This window comes from Saccharomycopsis crataegensis (assembly GCF_037102585.1).
Source record: "Saccharomycopsis crataegensis DNA, jcf7180000000084, whole genome shotgun sequence".
Classification (NCBI taxonomy): Eukaryota; Fungi; Ascomycota; class Saccharomycetes; order Ascoideales; family Saccharomycopsidaceae; genus Saccharomycopsis; species Saccharomycopsis crataegensis.
In genome coordinates, this window is record NW_027043829.1 from 1,108,735 (window position 1) to 1,124,516 (window position 15,782).

The 15,782-nt window shown below is 36.5% G+C and overlaps 5 protein-coding genes across 5 annotated transcripts; 3 read left to right on the forward strand and 2 right to left on the reverse strand. All coding sequences in view use genetic code 12, as the record gives it.

Annotated features, from left to right (window-relative positions):
• Window positions 1–156: 156 nt before the first annotated feature.
• On the forward strand, window positions 157–1,368 carry IPA1 (putative polyadenylation protein; the record flags this gene model as incomplete). Its single annotated transcript, XM_064997113.1, has 1 exon — window positions 157–1,368. One exon carries the CDS (start codon window positions 157–159, stop codon window positions 1,366–1,368), a length of 1,212 nt encoding a protein of 403 aa, XP_064853185.1.
• Window positions 1,369–1,440: 72 nt separating this feature from the next.
• Window positions 1,441–2,730, reverse strand: CPR7 (peptidylprolyl isomerase CPR7; the record flags this gene model as incomplete). The annotated part of the gene is made up of 1 exon (XM_064997114.1): window positions 1,441–2,730. One exon carries the CDS (start codon window positions 2,728–2,730, stop codon window positions 1,441–1,443), a length of 1,290 nt encoding a protein of 429 aa, XP_064853186.1.
• A 376-nt stretch (window positions 2,731–3,106) lies between these two features.
• On the forward strand, window positions 3,107–4,297 carry FAL1 (ATP-dependent RNA helicase FAL1; the record flags this gene model as incomplete). Its single annotated transcript, XM_064997115.1, has 1 exon — window positions 3,107–4,297. The coding sequence occupies one exon, from the start codon at window positions 3,107–3,109 to the stop codon at window positions 4,295–4,297; it is 1,191 nt and encodes a 396-aa protein (XP_064853187.1).
• Window positions 4,298–4,617: 320 nt separating this feature from the next.
• On the forward strand, window positions 4,618–9,630 carry DASC09_035170 (Arf family guanine nucleotide exchange factor; the record flags this gene model as incomplete). The annotated part of the gene is made up of 1 exon (XM_064997116.1): window positions 4,618–9,630. One exon carries the CDS (start codon window positions 4,618–4,620, stop codon window positions 9,628–9,630), a length of 5,013 nt encoding a protein of 1,670 aa, XP_064853188.1.
• A 1,913-nt stretch (window positions 9,631–11,543) lies between these two features.
• Window positions 11,544–13,517, reverse strand: DASC09_035180 (Gti1/Pac2 family protein; the record flags this gene model as incomplete). Its single annotated transcript, XM_064997117.1, has 1 exon — window positions 11,544–13,517. The coding sequence occupies one exon, from the start codon at window positions 13,515–13,517 to the stop codon at window positions 11,544–11,546; it is 1,974 nt and encodes a 657-aa protein (XP_064853189.1).
• Between the last annotated feature and the right edge of the window lie 2,265 nt (window positions 13,518–15,782).

Consider the following 15,782-nt stretch of genomic DNA (forward strand, 5'->3'; position numbering starts at 1 on the left):
TGTTTTGTAAAAAATCGAGGCATGGGGTTGCGACCCATCTTTTGTGTGGGCATCTTCTGGTCGGTCCCAAAAAAAAAACAGAGAGAAAAACATTTGATCCAAAAATTGGAAATTAAAGGGAAGACCTATAAGTAATTTTTTTCAAAAGAACACATAATGAGCTGCTATATTAAATATTACACGGAGTACCTACCCAGAATTTCAAGTGTCGTTGTTTCGATCGAGATTTTGAACCATTTGGCACATATTGCAGACATAGCGTTAGTGAGTCCACTTGAGCTCGTTCTAAAGTTTAGTGACGGCCATAATGATCTGATAAAATTATCTCACGCTGTTTATCATCCTTACAATAAAATTGCCAAATCTTTCTTACAGTTTTCACCAGATGACAATTGTTATACTTTGAAGCTCAAATGTATGGATAAGATTGAAGAAATCAATTCCCGGTCACAGAACTATTTCATGTCTTTCAATGACCACTATAGATGGAACGCCAAATATTTAAACTCAATGAGGAAAAACGACACAGAATTCAAAATATGTTGTTTAAATTGTAGGAATGAAATAATCAATTCCTCGGATATTAATCGGATGAATGAGTTGCCATCGGAGATATGGTCGGATATGATGGATTTTTGGCATTGTCATAAACCTCATGAAAATGGAGAACACCAAGAAGTTGATGCAAATAAATATTCAGTGTTAAGACCCTCCCAGAACTCTATAAATATTGGGCTTTATTATTTCTCTTTGAATAATGGTGATGCGTTTAATACAGGGTTGAATATTGATACCGAAACTATTGATTTTGAAAAAAATCTGAATCCCGTACAATGTCTGAAATGCGAGCATGTTTTGGGTGCATTAGACTTCAAAACTAATTTAATTAAGTTGAATAAATGGAATTTCAAGTTGATACAGAGTGATAAAGAGGAGATATTCAATCCTTATTCATTTGCATACAGTCTAATTATTGATCTGATCAATTCGAGTGCTTCTCGGGTATTTCAAGTAGTGAACAACAACAAAATATATGGCAAGACTCCCTACAATGGAACAGTGCCGAATGTATTATATATATGGGTATTTAATTCAGGAATTACTGCCTCGGTAACTGGATTGAATTTATTAGAAGATTGTCTAAAAATTTATTACTCAACTAGCTGGGAAGTTCTTGAATCAGAAAGACGCGTTACTAACAAGCGGTCTTTCAAAAACGAGATCGAGTCTGAAGAAATCGAATTACAGAGTGATGTAATGGCCGATTTATTTGAAATGCTCCAAAGATCGAATAAGAATTTACCAAAAAACTGTAAAACCATGGGTAAATGGGAGCTAGGCTTATTGCCATTTGAGTGGAAGCAGTAGCGAGCCTACATGGTTATTTCTTATTGTTATATTATATGATACTATGAATATATTACATTTTTCTTTAGAAATCTATTGAAAGAATTTAGCAAGACTCTTTTTTGTTCCCTCTTCCTTTTGGATGATCATGTTTTCAACGGTTTCTAAGTCCTTGAGAATGAGTTTATCTTTCTGGTTGTTCAAGTCGCTAGCTTTCGTCAAGAAGTCCTTAGACTTGTCCAATCTATTCCACAACATGTAGCATTTACCAATTCTATAGTAACATTTGACGAAATCAGATTTTTCAACTTTAAATTTTGGCTCGTACTTTGGGTAAAGTTCTATCATGTCGATCATAAATTTGCTGTATTTGATGGAGTCCGCATATTTTTCAAGTTTCAAGTAAGCTAAAGACATGTTTGAATATAGACTCTTCTTCAATAGCAAAAAGTCAATATAAAGCTTATAGTTTGTCAAATTTTGTTGTTCTGTGTTTGATTGGGTAATCAAAACGTCCTTTTCTGGTTGAAGTTCTTCCACATACCTGAGAGCCTTGGTAAATTTAAACAAACAGTTTTTGAAATCTTTGCTCTTGAAAAGACAGTTCCCCGAGTTCTTAATTGTCTCACAGACTTTAAATACCTTTGCATAATCGTCCTTGTTGAAGCAGCTATCATCATCAGGGTACTCTTCGTAAATATCACCACCGATGGTATCATAGCAAGCGTTGTAGCATGGGATTTCCATTCCTTCTTCAAATTTACCACAGTTTTCTATTTTAACAGCCACAATAGGAAAGTAATTATCCTTGCTGATGATTGGAACGTTTTCAATCTCTCTTATCACTGATTTCCCGTGCAAAACTTTACCAAAAATTGGATGCTTATTGTTCAAGTGAGGTGATGGGTATGTGTTAATAAAGAACTGTGAAGTGTTTGAATTTTCATCGTTATTAGACATTGCGACATTGAAAGTGGTTTCAAAAGTGGAGTTTGCTAGATTTTCGTCTATAAATTTGTTGTGTAGTTGAACTTCATCACTAATATCACTGTCATTATCAAGATAAACCGAGGCACCACCGGTACCAATGATATTAAGGTCATCAGCAGAAGGTGGGTATTTCTGGAGATCTGAGCAGTGGACAATATCACCTGCCTGGATTATGAAGTTTTTAATGGCCCTATGGAAATAATTACCCTTGAAGCTCAAGTTGATTCCCTCGGCGTTCTTACCTGCTTCGCCAGTACATAATTTCAAAAAGTTCTCTGAAGATAACGGGGCTAAATCATTAAAAAGTTCAATAACAATCCTTCCTATTGGTTTTTCATCAATAGAAATATCTAAATAACATTTTTCTCTGTCAAGGTTGGTGATAATAGCCATTTTTTTTTTATCACGTATAATGATTTAAAATCTGTTAACATAGTAGAATTGGCGATATGTTGAAAAAAAAAAGTCTTCCGTCTTCTCATCGCAGCTACCGGGACGGCCGTACAGAATTCTAAATTGGGTTGTCATATAAGAACATCCATGTTGATAAACCATATAAACCATTTGAGAGTAATTTTATGTTCTATATCCTCTCAAACGATAAGAATCCTTAAACAATTTTTTAAATATAGTGATTTAATCAAGAGACTTGAAAACTTGGTCCTTCGCATGTGACAGTTCACGTGTATTTTTTTGTCTTTCATACAAATTTTCAAACAGTACTCCTTTTACACTCAAACCCTCCAATACTTTCTAAAAATATAGTAAAATGGATTTTGACAGAGAAGCTGATCAAGAATTGGAATTTTCCACTTCGAAAAATGTGGAAGTTTGCTCCAGTTTTGAAGATATGAACTTGAAAGATGAACTTCTAAAAGGGATTTACAGTTATGGTTTTGAAGCACCATCAGCCATTCAATCACGAGCCATTTTGCAAATTATTTCTGGGAGGGACACTATTGCTCAAGCACAGTCTGGTACTGGTAAGACTGCCACTTTCTCGATTGGTATCTTAGAAGTTTTAGATACAAAGGTTAGGGATTGTCAGGCATTAGTATTATCTCCAACCAGAGAATTGGCAACCCAAATTCAAAATGTTGTTAAGTCTTTGGGGGATTATATGAAGATCCAATGCCATGCGTGTATTGGTGGTACACACGTTGGAGATGATATCAAACAATTAAATAGGGGACAACATATCATTAGTGGGACACCGGGGAGAGTGTGCGATATGGTCAAGAAGAGAAATTTAAACACCAGACACATAAAGATGTTGATTCTTGATGAGGCGGATGAATTGTTATCCAAAGGTTTCAAACAACAGATATATGAAATTTACAGATACTTGCCTCCTGGAACCCAGGTGGTAGTTGTTAGTGCCACTTTACCAAACGACGTGCTAGAGATGACCTCTAAATTCATGACCGATCCTGTGAAGATCTTGGTTAAAAGAGATGAAATCACTCTTGAGGGTATCAAACAGTACTATATCGATGTTGATAAGGAAGAATGGAAGTTTGACACCTTATGTGATTTGTACGATTCTCTTACAATTACTCAGGCAGTGATTTTCTGTAATACTAAAAAGAAGGTTGATTGGCTTGCAGCAAAAATGAAAGAGGCCAACTTCACAATAGTGTCGATGCACGGTGATATGAAACAAGATGAAAGAGATCGAATCATGAATAACTTCAGATTGGGGAATTCCAGAGTTTTGATTTCCACTGATGTTTGGGCAAGAGGTATTGATGTGCAACAAGTTTCTTTGGTCATTAATTATGATTTACCTACTGATAGAGAAAACTATATCCATAGAATTGGTAGATCTGGTAGATTTGGTAGAAAAGGTGTGGCCATCAACTTTGTTGCTAGTGAAGACGTTGGCGCGTTACATGATATCGAGCAGTATTATAGTACCCAGATTGAGGAGATGCCGGTAAATGTCAGTGAAGTTATGTGATTTTTTGTATAATATTTGAATGTAATATATGTTTCTACGCCTTTATATTGGATATGAAGTGATATAATGTATATAATTGATCTATTTATCCCTTATAAATTTTGAGGGACTAAAAAAAACCCCACATGGCAGGGTAACTGTGGTTTTTCCACCATCCCAAAGATCATTTTGAAAGAGAACAAACATGAACATCACAGAGTGGTCAAATCACAAAAGACCAGCGGTTAAAAAGGGGATAGATAAATTACCTGATTGATTACTTGAGAAGAAAAACAAAAAATACAAGAAAAGAAGGAAAAACTTAGACAGAAAACTTCCTCATGACTGATGAAGTTGCCATCCAGATCTCCATTGATCCTGTCACTTTAGTTAGCCAAGAATGTATCCGAATCATTTCTGAGATCAGAAAGAATTCAAGATTCTTTCAATCGGGGGTGGCTGCCATTTTAAGCTCCTCTGACACAATCAATTTGTTCAATGATGAGTTCATTAGTAATTTTAAGTCGTTGAAGTTCACCGATGTGTCTTCAGGTAAAAAGTCCTCCCATAATTCTGGCATCAAATTGCAAACTCATAGTGCCACAGGAAGTTCTAGCAACAATAATAGCAATGATCCAGTATTGGGAGCCTTCTTGCAATTGAAGTCTTTATTATCGGAAATTGACTCTCTTAAGGAAATTGATAGCCTCACAATACTTCAACCATATTTCATGTTACTCACGTCTCCAAGTACTTCAGGTTTGATCACTTCAATTACTCTAAATTCTCTAACCAGACTCTTTGAATATGAAATTTTGTTTAATGCCTGTCATCATACCAACATTGAAACTAATGTTAACCAATTGATAGACTCATTGACACATATATCATTTGAATCCTCGGACCCAAGTTTGGATGATTCTGTGCTTTTCAAGGTTTTGGAGTTGATCTTAAGAATCATCAAAAATGATAACTACAATATATTTATTGCAAATGATGTCTTTTCGGAAGTTATTCAAATCAGTTTGTCGTTGGCGTGTAATAAAAAGAGATCAGAAGTATTGAGAAGATACGCAGAGCAAGTGCTGAATTCAATAACAATTATTGTCTTCAATAAATTAAGATATTTAAGCACAGATCAGAGTGAAAAGAAACATTTGTCAATTGATCTCAACTTTTTCTATCAATATTTTAGTAATCTTATTTCGATTGTGTCGGTAGAGAACCAGTATTACCACACTGAATCGACCAAAATCTTTGTATTAAGATTATTATCGACCATCCTTGAAACTTCGGGAAAAATGATGCCAAATCATCCCCAACTTTTGAAATTGGTGAGCAATCAACTATTCAAGAACTTGTTGACAATAATTTTGAAGAATGACAGTTTGAACTTGTTGCAAGCAGCATTGCAATGCTTCATTTGTTTGAATTTGATCTTGAGTGAACACTTGACGCTTCAATTGGAATTTGCTTATGAAAATATCTTCAAAAGTATATTACCAGCTGATGATTTTTACGGCTTAGATGAAAGTATTGATGAGAACTCCAATCCTCCACTTAAAGCTGAGTCCTCTAAATCATCTACCTCGACTAATGGCGCCTCTTCATCGTCAACTAGGACTAGCACACCAGTTACTGCAGGGACCTCTGGAGCAATCATCAGCTCAAGAAATCCATTAGCTAAAGAATTAATTATTGAATCTCTCAGTTTGCTATGGTCTCACTCGTCAGACCTTTTGATCAATTTGTTTATCAATTTCGATTGCAAATTTGACTCCAAAAATATCAGTTTAATATTTATCAAATTTTTGAATAAGCTTGCTGAATCTTCAAGTGCCAGTATCACCACAAATAACGTACCACCCATCTGTTTGGAAGGATTATTACAGTTTATTAATGGTTTGAATGTTAGAGTAAAAAAGTTGAAACGTCAAGGAATTGAGTTTGATTCGAAAAGGTTTGAGGAAAACAAAATTCTTAAATTGAAGGCAAGAAAAGAGGAATTTTTGAATATTTTGAATACGTTGAACAATGATGATTTCAAAACAGGAATTAAGGAATTAAGAGCCAGAGGGTTTTTATCTTCAGGATTGGATGAAGTTGAGGAGCAAGAAGAATTGGGTGAATTCTTTTACTTCAAGGCTAGTTTATTGAATAAGAAGGCAGTTGGTGAATTTATTGCCAAACCTAAAAACCTTACAATCCTTATTAACTTTTTATCACACTTCAGCTTTCAAGGTAAGAGAGTGGATGAATCTTTGAGATTACTACTTGAGAAGTTTAGAATCCCTGGTGAATCACAACAGATTGAACGGGTGGTTGAGAATTTTGCCTCTAAATACGTTGATGATCAGAATTTCGAAAAAGTTGTTGAAGATTATGAAGCCGCAAAAGCTGCGTTTGCTGATGGGAAAATCAAAAAGGAACCTATTGAACCCGTTACTCCTGAAAAAGATGGGGTGTTCATTTTAAGTTATGCCATTATTATGTTAAACACCGATCTTCACAATCCAAAGATTAAGGAGCATATGAAATTTGAGGAGTTCAAAAAGAACTTGCGAGGAGTTTATAAAGAAGGGAAAGATTATCCTGAATGGTATTTGAAACTGATTTACAATTCCATCAATTCCAAGGAGATCATCATTCCTGAAGAACACTATGGTACGGACAAATGGTTTACCGGAAGTTGGGATCTTTTGATGTCAATCAATCCTAATTCCCAGAAAAATTTTTCATTTGCATTTGAAAAAGCCATTGAAGATCCTCACCGTGATGAAGACGAATACCAAAAAATTAACTCGAATGGGATTGCCATTGAAGATCTTGATGTGGTGATTGTATCTCACTTTGATAAAGTATTATTTAATTCATCCTACGCAATGCTAATAAAAAGCTTTTTGCATGTATTTGAAGAAACCAGTGATGACCATAGAATCGCTAAATTAATGAGCATCATTGACAAGTGTGCGAATATTGCTAGCTACTACCAATTGGATGATGTTTTGGATAGCATTTTGGACAAATTGGCAAGATCGACCACTCTTACTGGCGAAAAGAAATCGGATGTCACTATAGGTGATGACGAATTCATCAGAGACGTAATCCCGACCACTCAACTTACATTATTAAAAAATAAAACCCCAGTAGTGGCCATTGATCCGAATGTTGATAAGATTGCCAACGAAGAATCCTTGAGTGATTCCGCCATATTGTATGGCAGTAGAAGAAATATCAAAGGAGAGTCATCTGTGAGTTCTAGCTCTATTCCTATATCAAGGACCTCGTTAGAAACAACTGACAATGACCCAGACATTATCACCATTAGTGAAACTTCCACTTGGTTTGGTAGAGACTTCAAAGCGCAAATTTCTTTTATTGCATTGTTCAATATTATTAGACGAGGAAATTTCAATCAGCTTTCTAAGTCTTTGTCGAAGGTGGTGATGATTATCCTCAAATTATTTGATAACGGCATGATTGACGGCAACTTCTTTGGGAAATTTCAACAAGAATATCAACTACCAAAATTGCCTATTGTTAGACCACAGTATATCATTGATCACACTACAACCAAGAAAGAAAATGAAGTTGAACAAGTGAGTTTGTTTAGTGCGTTCACTTCGTATTTGAAGATCAACTCTGATGAGCCACCTGAGCCAACTAATGAGGAGATTGATGCCACATTACTGGCCTTGAATTGTATTGCAACATCAAAGATTGAACAGCTATTTGAATTTAATCGTGATGGAATAACGCTTTCAAATGTGCCATCAAAGGAATTAATTTTCGGTTTTTTGAAAATGCTTCCAAATTACTCTAAATCTAATAAACTAGCTTATCAAAGTGATGTTCTATTTATTTTCGAGTCGACGGTGGCATTATCTGTTATGGTGAAAGATCAACCGTATTATACTGAGCTAGCAGAGAAAATCATGAAGGATATTGATAAGTTGATTGTTATCAATGAGAAAAATCATCAGAAGTTGTTGGATGAAATGGCGATGGTCAGATTGTTAGGATACGAATTAATTTTGTTCAATCATTTGCATGACAAATTTGATAACGTTGCTGGGATCTTAAAAAGAGGAATTCAATTATTGGCGACTATTGATGGGTCCAAACAGGGAATTCTTGATGCATTGTCGGAATTCATCGAACCAGAACTTGTCAAAATTGTTAAGGAATCTAATGATGCTGATGATTGGAAACATTTGGTGGTGTTAACCCTTGAAGAATATTGGAAGCTTTTGAGGAATATTGCCAGCTTGACTGCTCACGTAGACAAAGTTTTCGAATTCATGAATGAATTGGTGGTGTCTTACCCAAACAAGATCGTTCCTGAGAATTATATGGCTGTTCTTGGGCTATTTGACGAAGTTTCCTCTATGGGGGCAATTGGCAGTACTTATGAACAAGAATTGGAACTTTTCAAGTTGGGCGGGGGTGACAGTGGCAAAGAGTTGCCGCTGACCAATCCTCATCAAAATTTGATTGGATTGTCTAAGAAGCTGATTGATTTAACTTTGAAGTTACGGGAAGTGGTTATTCGGGAAGATTTTGTGACTGTTGAAAAGAAAACCAAGACATCATGTTGGTATTCTTTGATTCAAGCGTTGGGGCACCAAACTTTCAACCCATGTCGTGAAATCCGTGGACATGCTTTGAAAATGCTCACCCATACATTGTTATCGTGGGATATTACCAGACAAGAGTATGTCAGTGCCAGAGGGATCTTTGAATTGGATATTTTCCCATTGGTGACTGAGTTATTGAAGGACGAGGTTTTGTACTGCGATTACTATGGGATGGCCAAGACAAAACAGGACGTTTTGTCGAACATTGTGAAGATTTATTTACAATATTTGAACAAATTCTACATTGCTAAACAGGAATCATATGACGAAGGGTCAGAATTGAGTTATATCTGGTTGAATTTGTTGGATGTTTTTCAAAATTTAGTTGTTGATGAAACTCACCAAATTGAAACCCAGCAGATGGCACCAAAGAAAAAGGCTGTGATGATGAAGAACAAGAAGAAGAAGAAGGCACTTGAACCGGTGATTCGAGAATCATCGAAGGAATTGATCAAGAACTCATTGTTGTACATGCATGATTGTGGATACTTGGAGGTGAAGAATGAAAACCATCAATATTTATGGAAAGAGACCTGGAATCGTATTGGCAAAATGTATCCTGAATTAGAAGCAGAATTCAAGAAGGAATTGGAGGAAATTGACAAAATGCCAATGGAAGCACCAGAAAAGAAGGAGGTGCTGATCAACGAAGAAAGCGAAAACAAACAAGCGGAGGAAGTGGAAGTCGAGATCAACAGAGAAGATAAAGATAAATGATTGATTTTATGGTTTTGCGTTGTTATTTTTTGTTTTTTTTTCCTACTATTTTCTACTATTTTTTATGTACGTCTTCTATGTAACTTTTCATTTTTTATTTTTTGTGTTTTTAATTTATTTGTTTGTGTAGTCAATCTTTCTGTAATCAACAAATGATGATCCGGAAATATCTCAATGATTTTACAAATTATTGTTCAAAAATCAAGTTAGAATTCTACAGGTCTACAGAGTACTTCAATATATATAAAGGAGAAATAAACGCACTCACGTATAATAACAAACACTTTAGATGATAAAGTTAAATATAAGGACAGCGGTAAGGACAGTAATAAGGACGAACAGCACGACACCTAGCAACCTTAAACCAATAATGGCTGTAAATATAATCTTGATAGTAACGACTATATTATTTTATTAGTAGAGATCTAATGATCTAGTTCCTAGTATAAGACCTAAAGATCCCTTGATTGCAAGATCTCGAGCTTGAAACAGCAGAGTGCACTTTTATTAGAAGAGGTAATTACTGTACATAAGTGTCACATCGGAAAAACATCTTTCCACCATAGTACACAAAATCACATAAAGTGCCCTTAAGTTAAGTGATGAACAAAGTCAAACAAACTATTGGAGCTTGCACTTTACTTAAAGCTACATTTCAACAAATCAGTGAACCGCCCATGGGTGTGAGATATACTATTTCGAGGCCAATGATTGAAGATTTAATAGATCAATAGATCTTGATTCACTTTTAGAGTGCATTACCAATAAGCTGTGCTTAAACAGAGAGACTTTATGTCGGTGTTTTGGTCCGGTCGGGCCAAGTGGAAGAATATAGCCAAGGGCCGAAATGACATTAACTGACTAAATATCTGACTTTCGGGTGGCACGATTTTCAATATACCTAAACCAAGTTTACCATGGTGATTCACCAAGTAATAACGAGATATATATGAGTCAATTGTTGTAGCATGCAATCGGTGCGGTTTGTTGGTTGCCGCATGAAATAGCAGAAGGAACGAAGAACCCCGAACGAACCAAAAGTTGTCTGTCCTCAAGGAGGGAAGTCAAAAAACCAAAAAAAAAAAAAAAGAAAAGAAAAGAAATTCCACATATATGCTAATATATAACAATAGGGGAGCAATTAAAGATGAAATTGAGTATCTAGTTTCTAGAATGGGTTGCCGACTGGCTAAAAAAATAAGGCCATTTTTTTTTTTTTGAGGCATAAAGTTAAAATCTCCTAATTGTTTTCTTCCTGTACATGTTGAGGATTTTCTAGCCTCATTTTTAATTCATTTTAAATTGACAGGTTGTATACTGTATGTGTAATTCTAGATGGCCTGTTTTGGTCCCCATTGATGTTAGTATAGCAACAAGGAAAATACAAATATACACAACATTCGTAACTATCTTTTTTTAGCTGTTTGGCGTACTACAATTGTATACAATAAATAAAAAAAGATGGTACTTGTTGATCATTTCAACTTGGTTTCACAGTGAATCCTTATGTACATAGAATGTAAGTCACAGGTTAAGCATAGAAAAATATGGTAATATTGGCAATAAAAACACATAGTATAACAGGAAATTCTTCCCATGGTGAAAAAATTCCCACAAAATTCCAACAAAAAAAAAAAAAAGAAAAAAAAAACGTTCAAAACATTCAGAATCATAAACAGTAACAGTGAAAAGAATTATAACATTAACGTAAAGGCGTAACATGACCATTAAAGAAAACTAGTAAGCATAAAAATATTGATAAAAACATAAAAAAAAAAAAGAGCAAAGCACGTATCAAAGGATAGCTAACAAATCTGATAAAAGATGAAAACACATTAGCATAAAATATTAAAAAATATATTTTATATCCTTAGAAGTAGGCTAAAAAGAATGATTAAATAGCATTATTAAAATTAGCTAGATTGATACAATCCATTAGGAGCATACCCAGGTCCCAAGAATTCAGTATTACTACCATTATTACTACCATTATTACTACCATTATTACTACCATCGCCTGGGTTTTGGGTATTATAATTGTACATCTTGCTACCATTGACCGCATACTGAGGTAAGGTCGAGTAAGGCCCGATCAAAGGATTGGAGTTTGGATAAAACTGGCTATTTGAAGATCCAACGCTCATGGTATTAGGGTTGGTTGGGGTACTGGATTGCGGACTCCCTGCAGTAGTTTGTTGTTGTTGTTGTTGTTGTTGTTGTTGTTGACCTGGGGTCGATCTTGGTGAAAGTCTCCCTTCATGTGGTTGTTGATGTGATGTCTGAAGTTGACGCTGTTGATTTTGATGGTGTTGTTGTGGTTGTTGCTGCTGCTGTTGCTGCTGCTGCTGTTGTGATTGTGGTTGTGGTTGTGGTTGTGGTTGTGGTTGTGGTTGTGGTTGTGGTTGTGGTTGTTGCTGTGGTTGTGGTGGCGGCAATTGATAATTCACATTATACCCAGTCTGTTGTGGATATTGTTGATATACTTTCTCTCCAGCCTCCAACTTCACCAGAGTATTGTTCAAGTTATTGGTAGCACTTGGAGTCATTGATTGTTGAGGTGGATACCCCATGCTTTGTGGGTAATACTGTGGGAATCCACCACTCATTGGTTGTTGGGGATATGCGTACTTTGGCATGCCATTGCCACCAGTGTTTGAGACCGCTGGACTGTAATAGCTTGGCATTTGGGAAAACTGGGTGGCAGCAGCTGGGGCAGAGTTTACCCCGACAAAACTACCATTGTACGATGAATAATCCAAATGATGATGATGCGCCAATGGCGGCAAATAAGTCTGAGATTTTTGTTGTGATTGAGTTGCTCCAGCGCTTGCAGCATGATTATTGCCACTGTCGCTAGTAGAACTTGACCCTGTGGCAGGCTGACTAGTGGAACTCAATGAGGAAGGAACATGATACTGTTGCTGTGGTTGTGCAGGTGGTTGTGCAGGTGGAAAAGACGGAACCATTTGATGATGCGGCAACGGTGGTGGACCAGCGTTATGGTAGGCAGGAGGAGGTAGAGGAGCTTGGAAATATTGAACCTGTTGACCACCGGCAGATTGCATCAACCCAGGCATCGACGTTTGGTGATGATGGTGGCCAGGTGCATGGGCACCCATATGGCTGCCAGGAGTCGCCATGACCGTACTTGATGGATGGCCGTTATTTTCCAAATAATAGTATGCTTCATCCTCGATCGGTATTTTGCCTCCAAGACTAGATTCCTTAACCGCTGACCAAAGTTCCGGGGTCAAATGGACATCTTTTAATGTTGGGTCGACCGAAGGTTTGGTGAGAACGTTTTCCATGACATCGATGGTGTTGTAATATGAAATCAAATGCACAGTTTCTGAAATTGTCTGTGAAGAACTGGCAGATAATCTAGAAATTGTAAGAGAGAGGGTTTTTTTGACAAGCCCGTTATCTTTAAAAGCGTAGCTTGCCACAAGGGATCCAACTAGCGAGCGGCTTGCCAGATCATTGTTATTGTTCGGGGAATTGTTCAATCGCTGTTGTTGTTCATGGATAGGATTGTGTTGAGAGGGAGAGTTTTGGCTCATCAATTTCTTCTTTAACTCCTTTTTGGACTTCTTTTTACCTTCTTTATCGGTAGCGGCCGCGCGATCTAATTCACGGTATACTAGGAACCTACCCAAAATTCTGGAAGGAGACCAAGAAACCCCATCGGTCCATCTCTTGACGCCTGAACGTTCTTCAATGAATACAAACACATTACCTGAAGCGATTAAAGAGGCTCTTTCCTTGTCATGTGGTCTTCTTGGAACAGTTGGCAATTGCTTATTCAACGCGGCTTGAATAACCAATAACGCGTCCTTAGTTGAGGCAATATAGCCCTGGTAAGTGGGGGTAATTTTTGATGAAGACATGTGAGAACAAAAATTATTCAAGGATTGGGTGGTGTAAACTAATGTTTGTCTTTGTTTGATTTATGTGTTGTATTTCTTATTTATCTTTAATTTTAATTTTAATTTTAATTCCCTGCGAGAAAAAAAAAAAAAGTAAACAATATATTTTTTGGTAAAATTAAAATTTCTGGAGAATCATGATTAAATTTATACGGGCATCGCAAAAAAACGAACAGCAGAAAAAAAAAAACTCTGTTTTTCTTGTTCTTCCTTCTTCTGCGACATGAAAATTTTCTACTTCCTTTTCTTCTGCTTGTTAAAGTTTGTTGCATGACAATGCAGTGGGATTGCTACAAAGTGGCCTGCCCTCTACTGAGACAGCAAGGTGCAGTACAGCAAGGTGCAGGCCAACATACTACCCGCTAGAGAGGGTGATTATGAGGCGCGGTAGGCTGCATGGGTGCCGCAAGTGCAATAGAACACCAAGTATTCCTTTTTCTTTTTTTCGATTATTTTCCTGGGAGACAATTTACACAACAAGTTGTTGGGCTCGAAACAATTAGGGCAATTTGGATATATCAGGAATAGAACACATGAATCAGATCATCATTACAGCAGAATCAAACCACTTACAGGGAGTAGAAGTGGTAGCACCTGTAGTCCATGGATACAACAACAGGCTCCTCACCTGCAGAAAATCCTCAAGCTTAAAAATAAAAATAACAAGAACGAAAGAGAAAAAAAAAAGGTCGTGTGGCAAATCCAAAATAGCCACAGCACTACAAAAACCATAAGAATTATCCGACTATTAAAAATGGCTAGGCCATGACTTTAAATCTAAATTCTATAAAAGCGGGACAAGTGGGAAAGAGAATTTTATGCTTTTTTGAAGACAAGTGAAAACATCTTGCTTGATACAAATTGTGCAGAGATTTATCCATGTAAGGCAGATCCCTAAAGTCTCGTAAAAAAAATTCCAATAAATATTTTGAATCCATGTGAAAGAATATCTTGATGTGTGAAAGCATAACAAGTTAGCCATTATATGTGTCTCACAAAACTATCGTCAGCATGATATTTGTCAATTATGGGGGGAATTAAACTGTATAATATATCATATATGACCGACCAGTAGAGAAATTGGGTTTAGTAATCTAGTGGTTGTCATGTATTGTTTGTTACTTAACGGTTTTGGTGTTCCAACTTTGTTTTTTGCAAGATGTACACAGCATGTGAAAAAATTTTCTGTAAAAAAAACTGAAAAAAAAAAAGTTTGCCACCAAAACCAAATAGTTTTTCCGAGCAGCCCTTCTGCAGGATGACCACACGCTGACAAAAGTTGTTTTCACCAGATGACCAGTCCTCTACAAGTACATGCAGAAATTGTTTGCCATGTCTTGCTTTTTACAGTTTTCCCGTTCCTTCAACTCGCACTTGATCCTCGGCAAATTTCTAGTGGGGCTTTCGATAGTGAATTGAGTGCTCTCATGTTTAATACTTATGTTTGAATTTCCCAAAACTATAAAATCGCATCGAGCAAACTTTAGAATAAACCCGTGAAATTGTTACAGTGAGAAATGGTGCGTGGTGTGAAGGTGAACTGTTTAGGTGAGGAATGTGTGAAGTAGGTGTAAAAGAGGTGTGAAGTAAGTGTAAAAGAGGCGCAAAGCACATACGAATAATCAATACATCTTAAATTATTCTCGCAAATGATATGACTGCCATGTGTGAGAGCCAATCCTCATCTTCTAGAACGAGCCCCGCACTCTGGCATTGCTTCGTATTGCCCTCTATTATGTTTAAGCTTTCTTTAATACGCTTTTGTTGTGTTAATCTCTTTAAGTAAACTTAATCTAGAACGCTGCCACTGCAATTGTCTTATTCCTTGAACAGCTGTCTTTTTTTTTAGCTCTCTTGTTTTGTCCAACAAAGAGAAAAAAAAGGCGGGGCAAGAAAAAAGTGCCCCACTAATTTCAAACGAGTGCCCAGATCAAAAATCCCTCAAACTTCCGCCGTGTTCACCTTTCATTATACATTCCTTTTCTTAGTCAGTAGCTATTGGACCCCCGCTATCTTCCTGTCAAGCTTCATTACGAACAAAATTTTGAGCTGAAGTAGTTCTTGGAGGACTGTAGGTGCCAGTGATGGCTGCTAAACAAAATAGTTGACAGCGCATCAATGGTCACCTTATCATCATCATCATAGTTGAATATCAATTGGTTAGCCCTAATTTCTAATTAACTAGTGGAACAGTTGCCACCTGACTAATGGTAACTCACAGCTTGG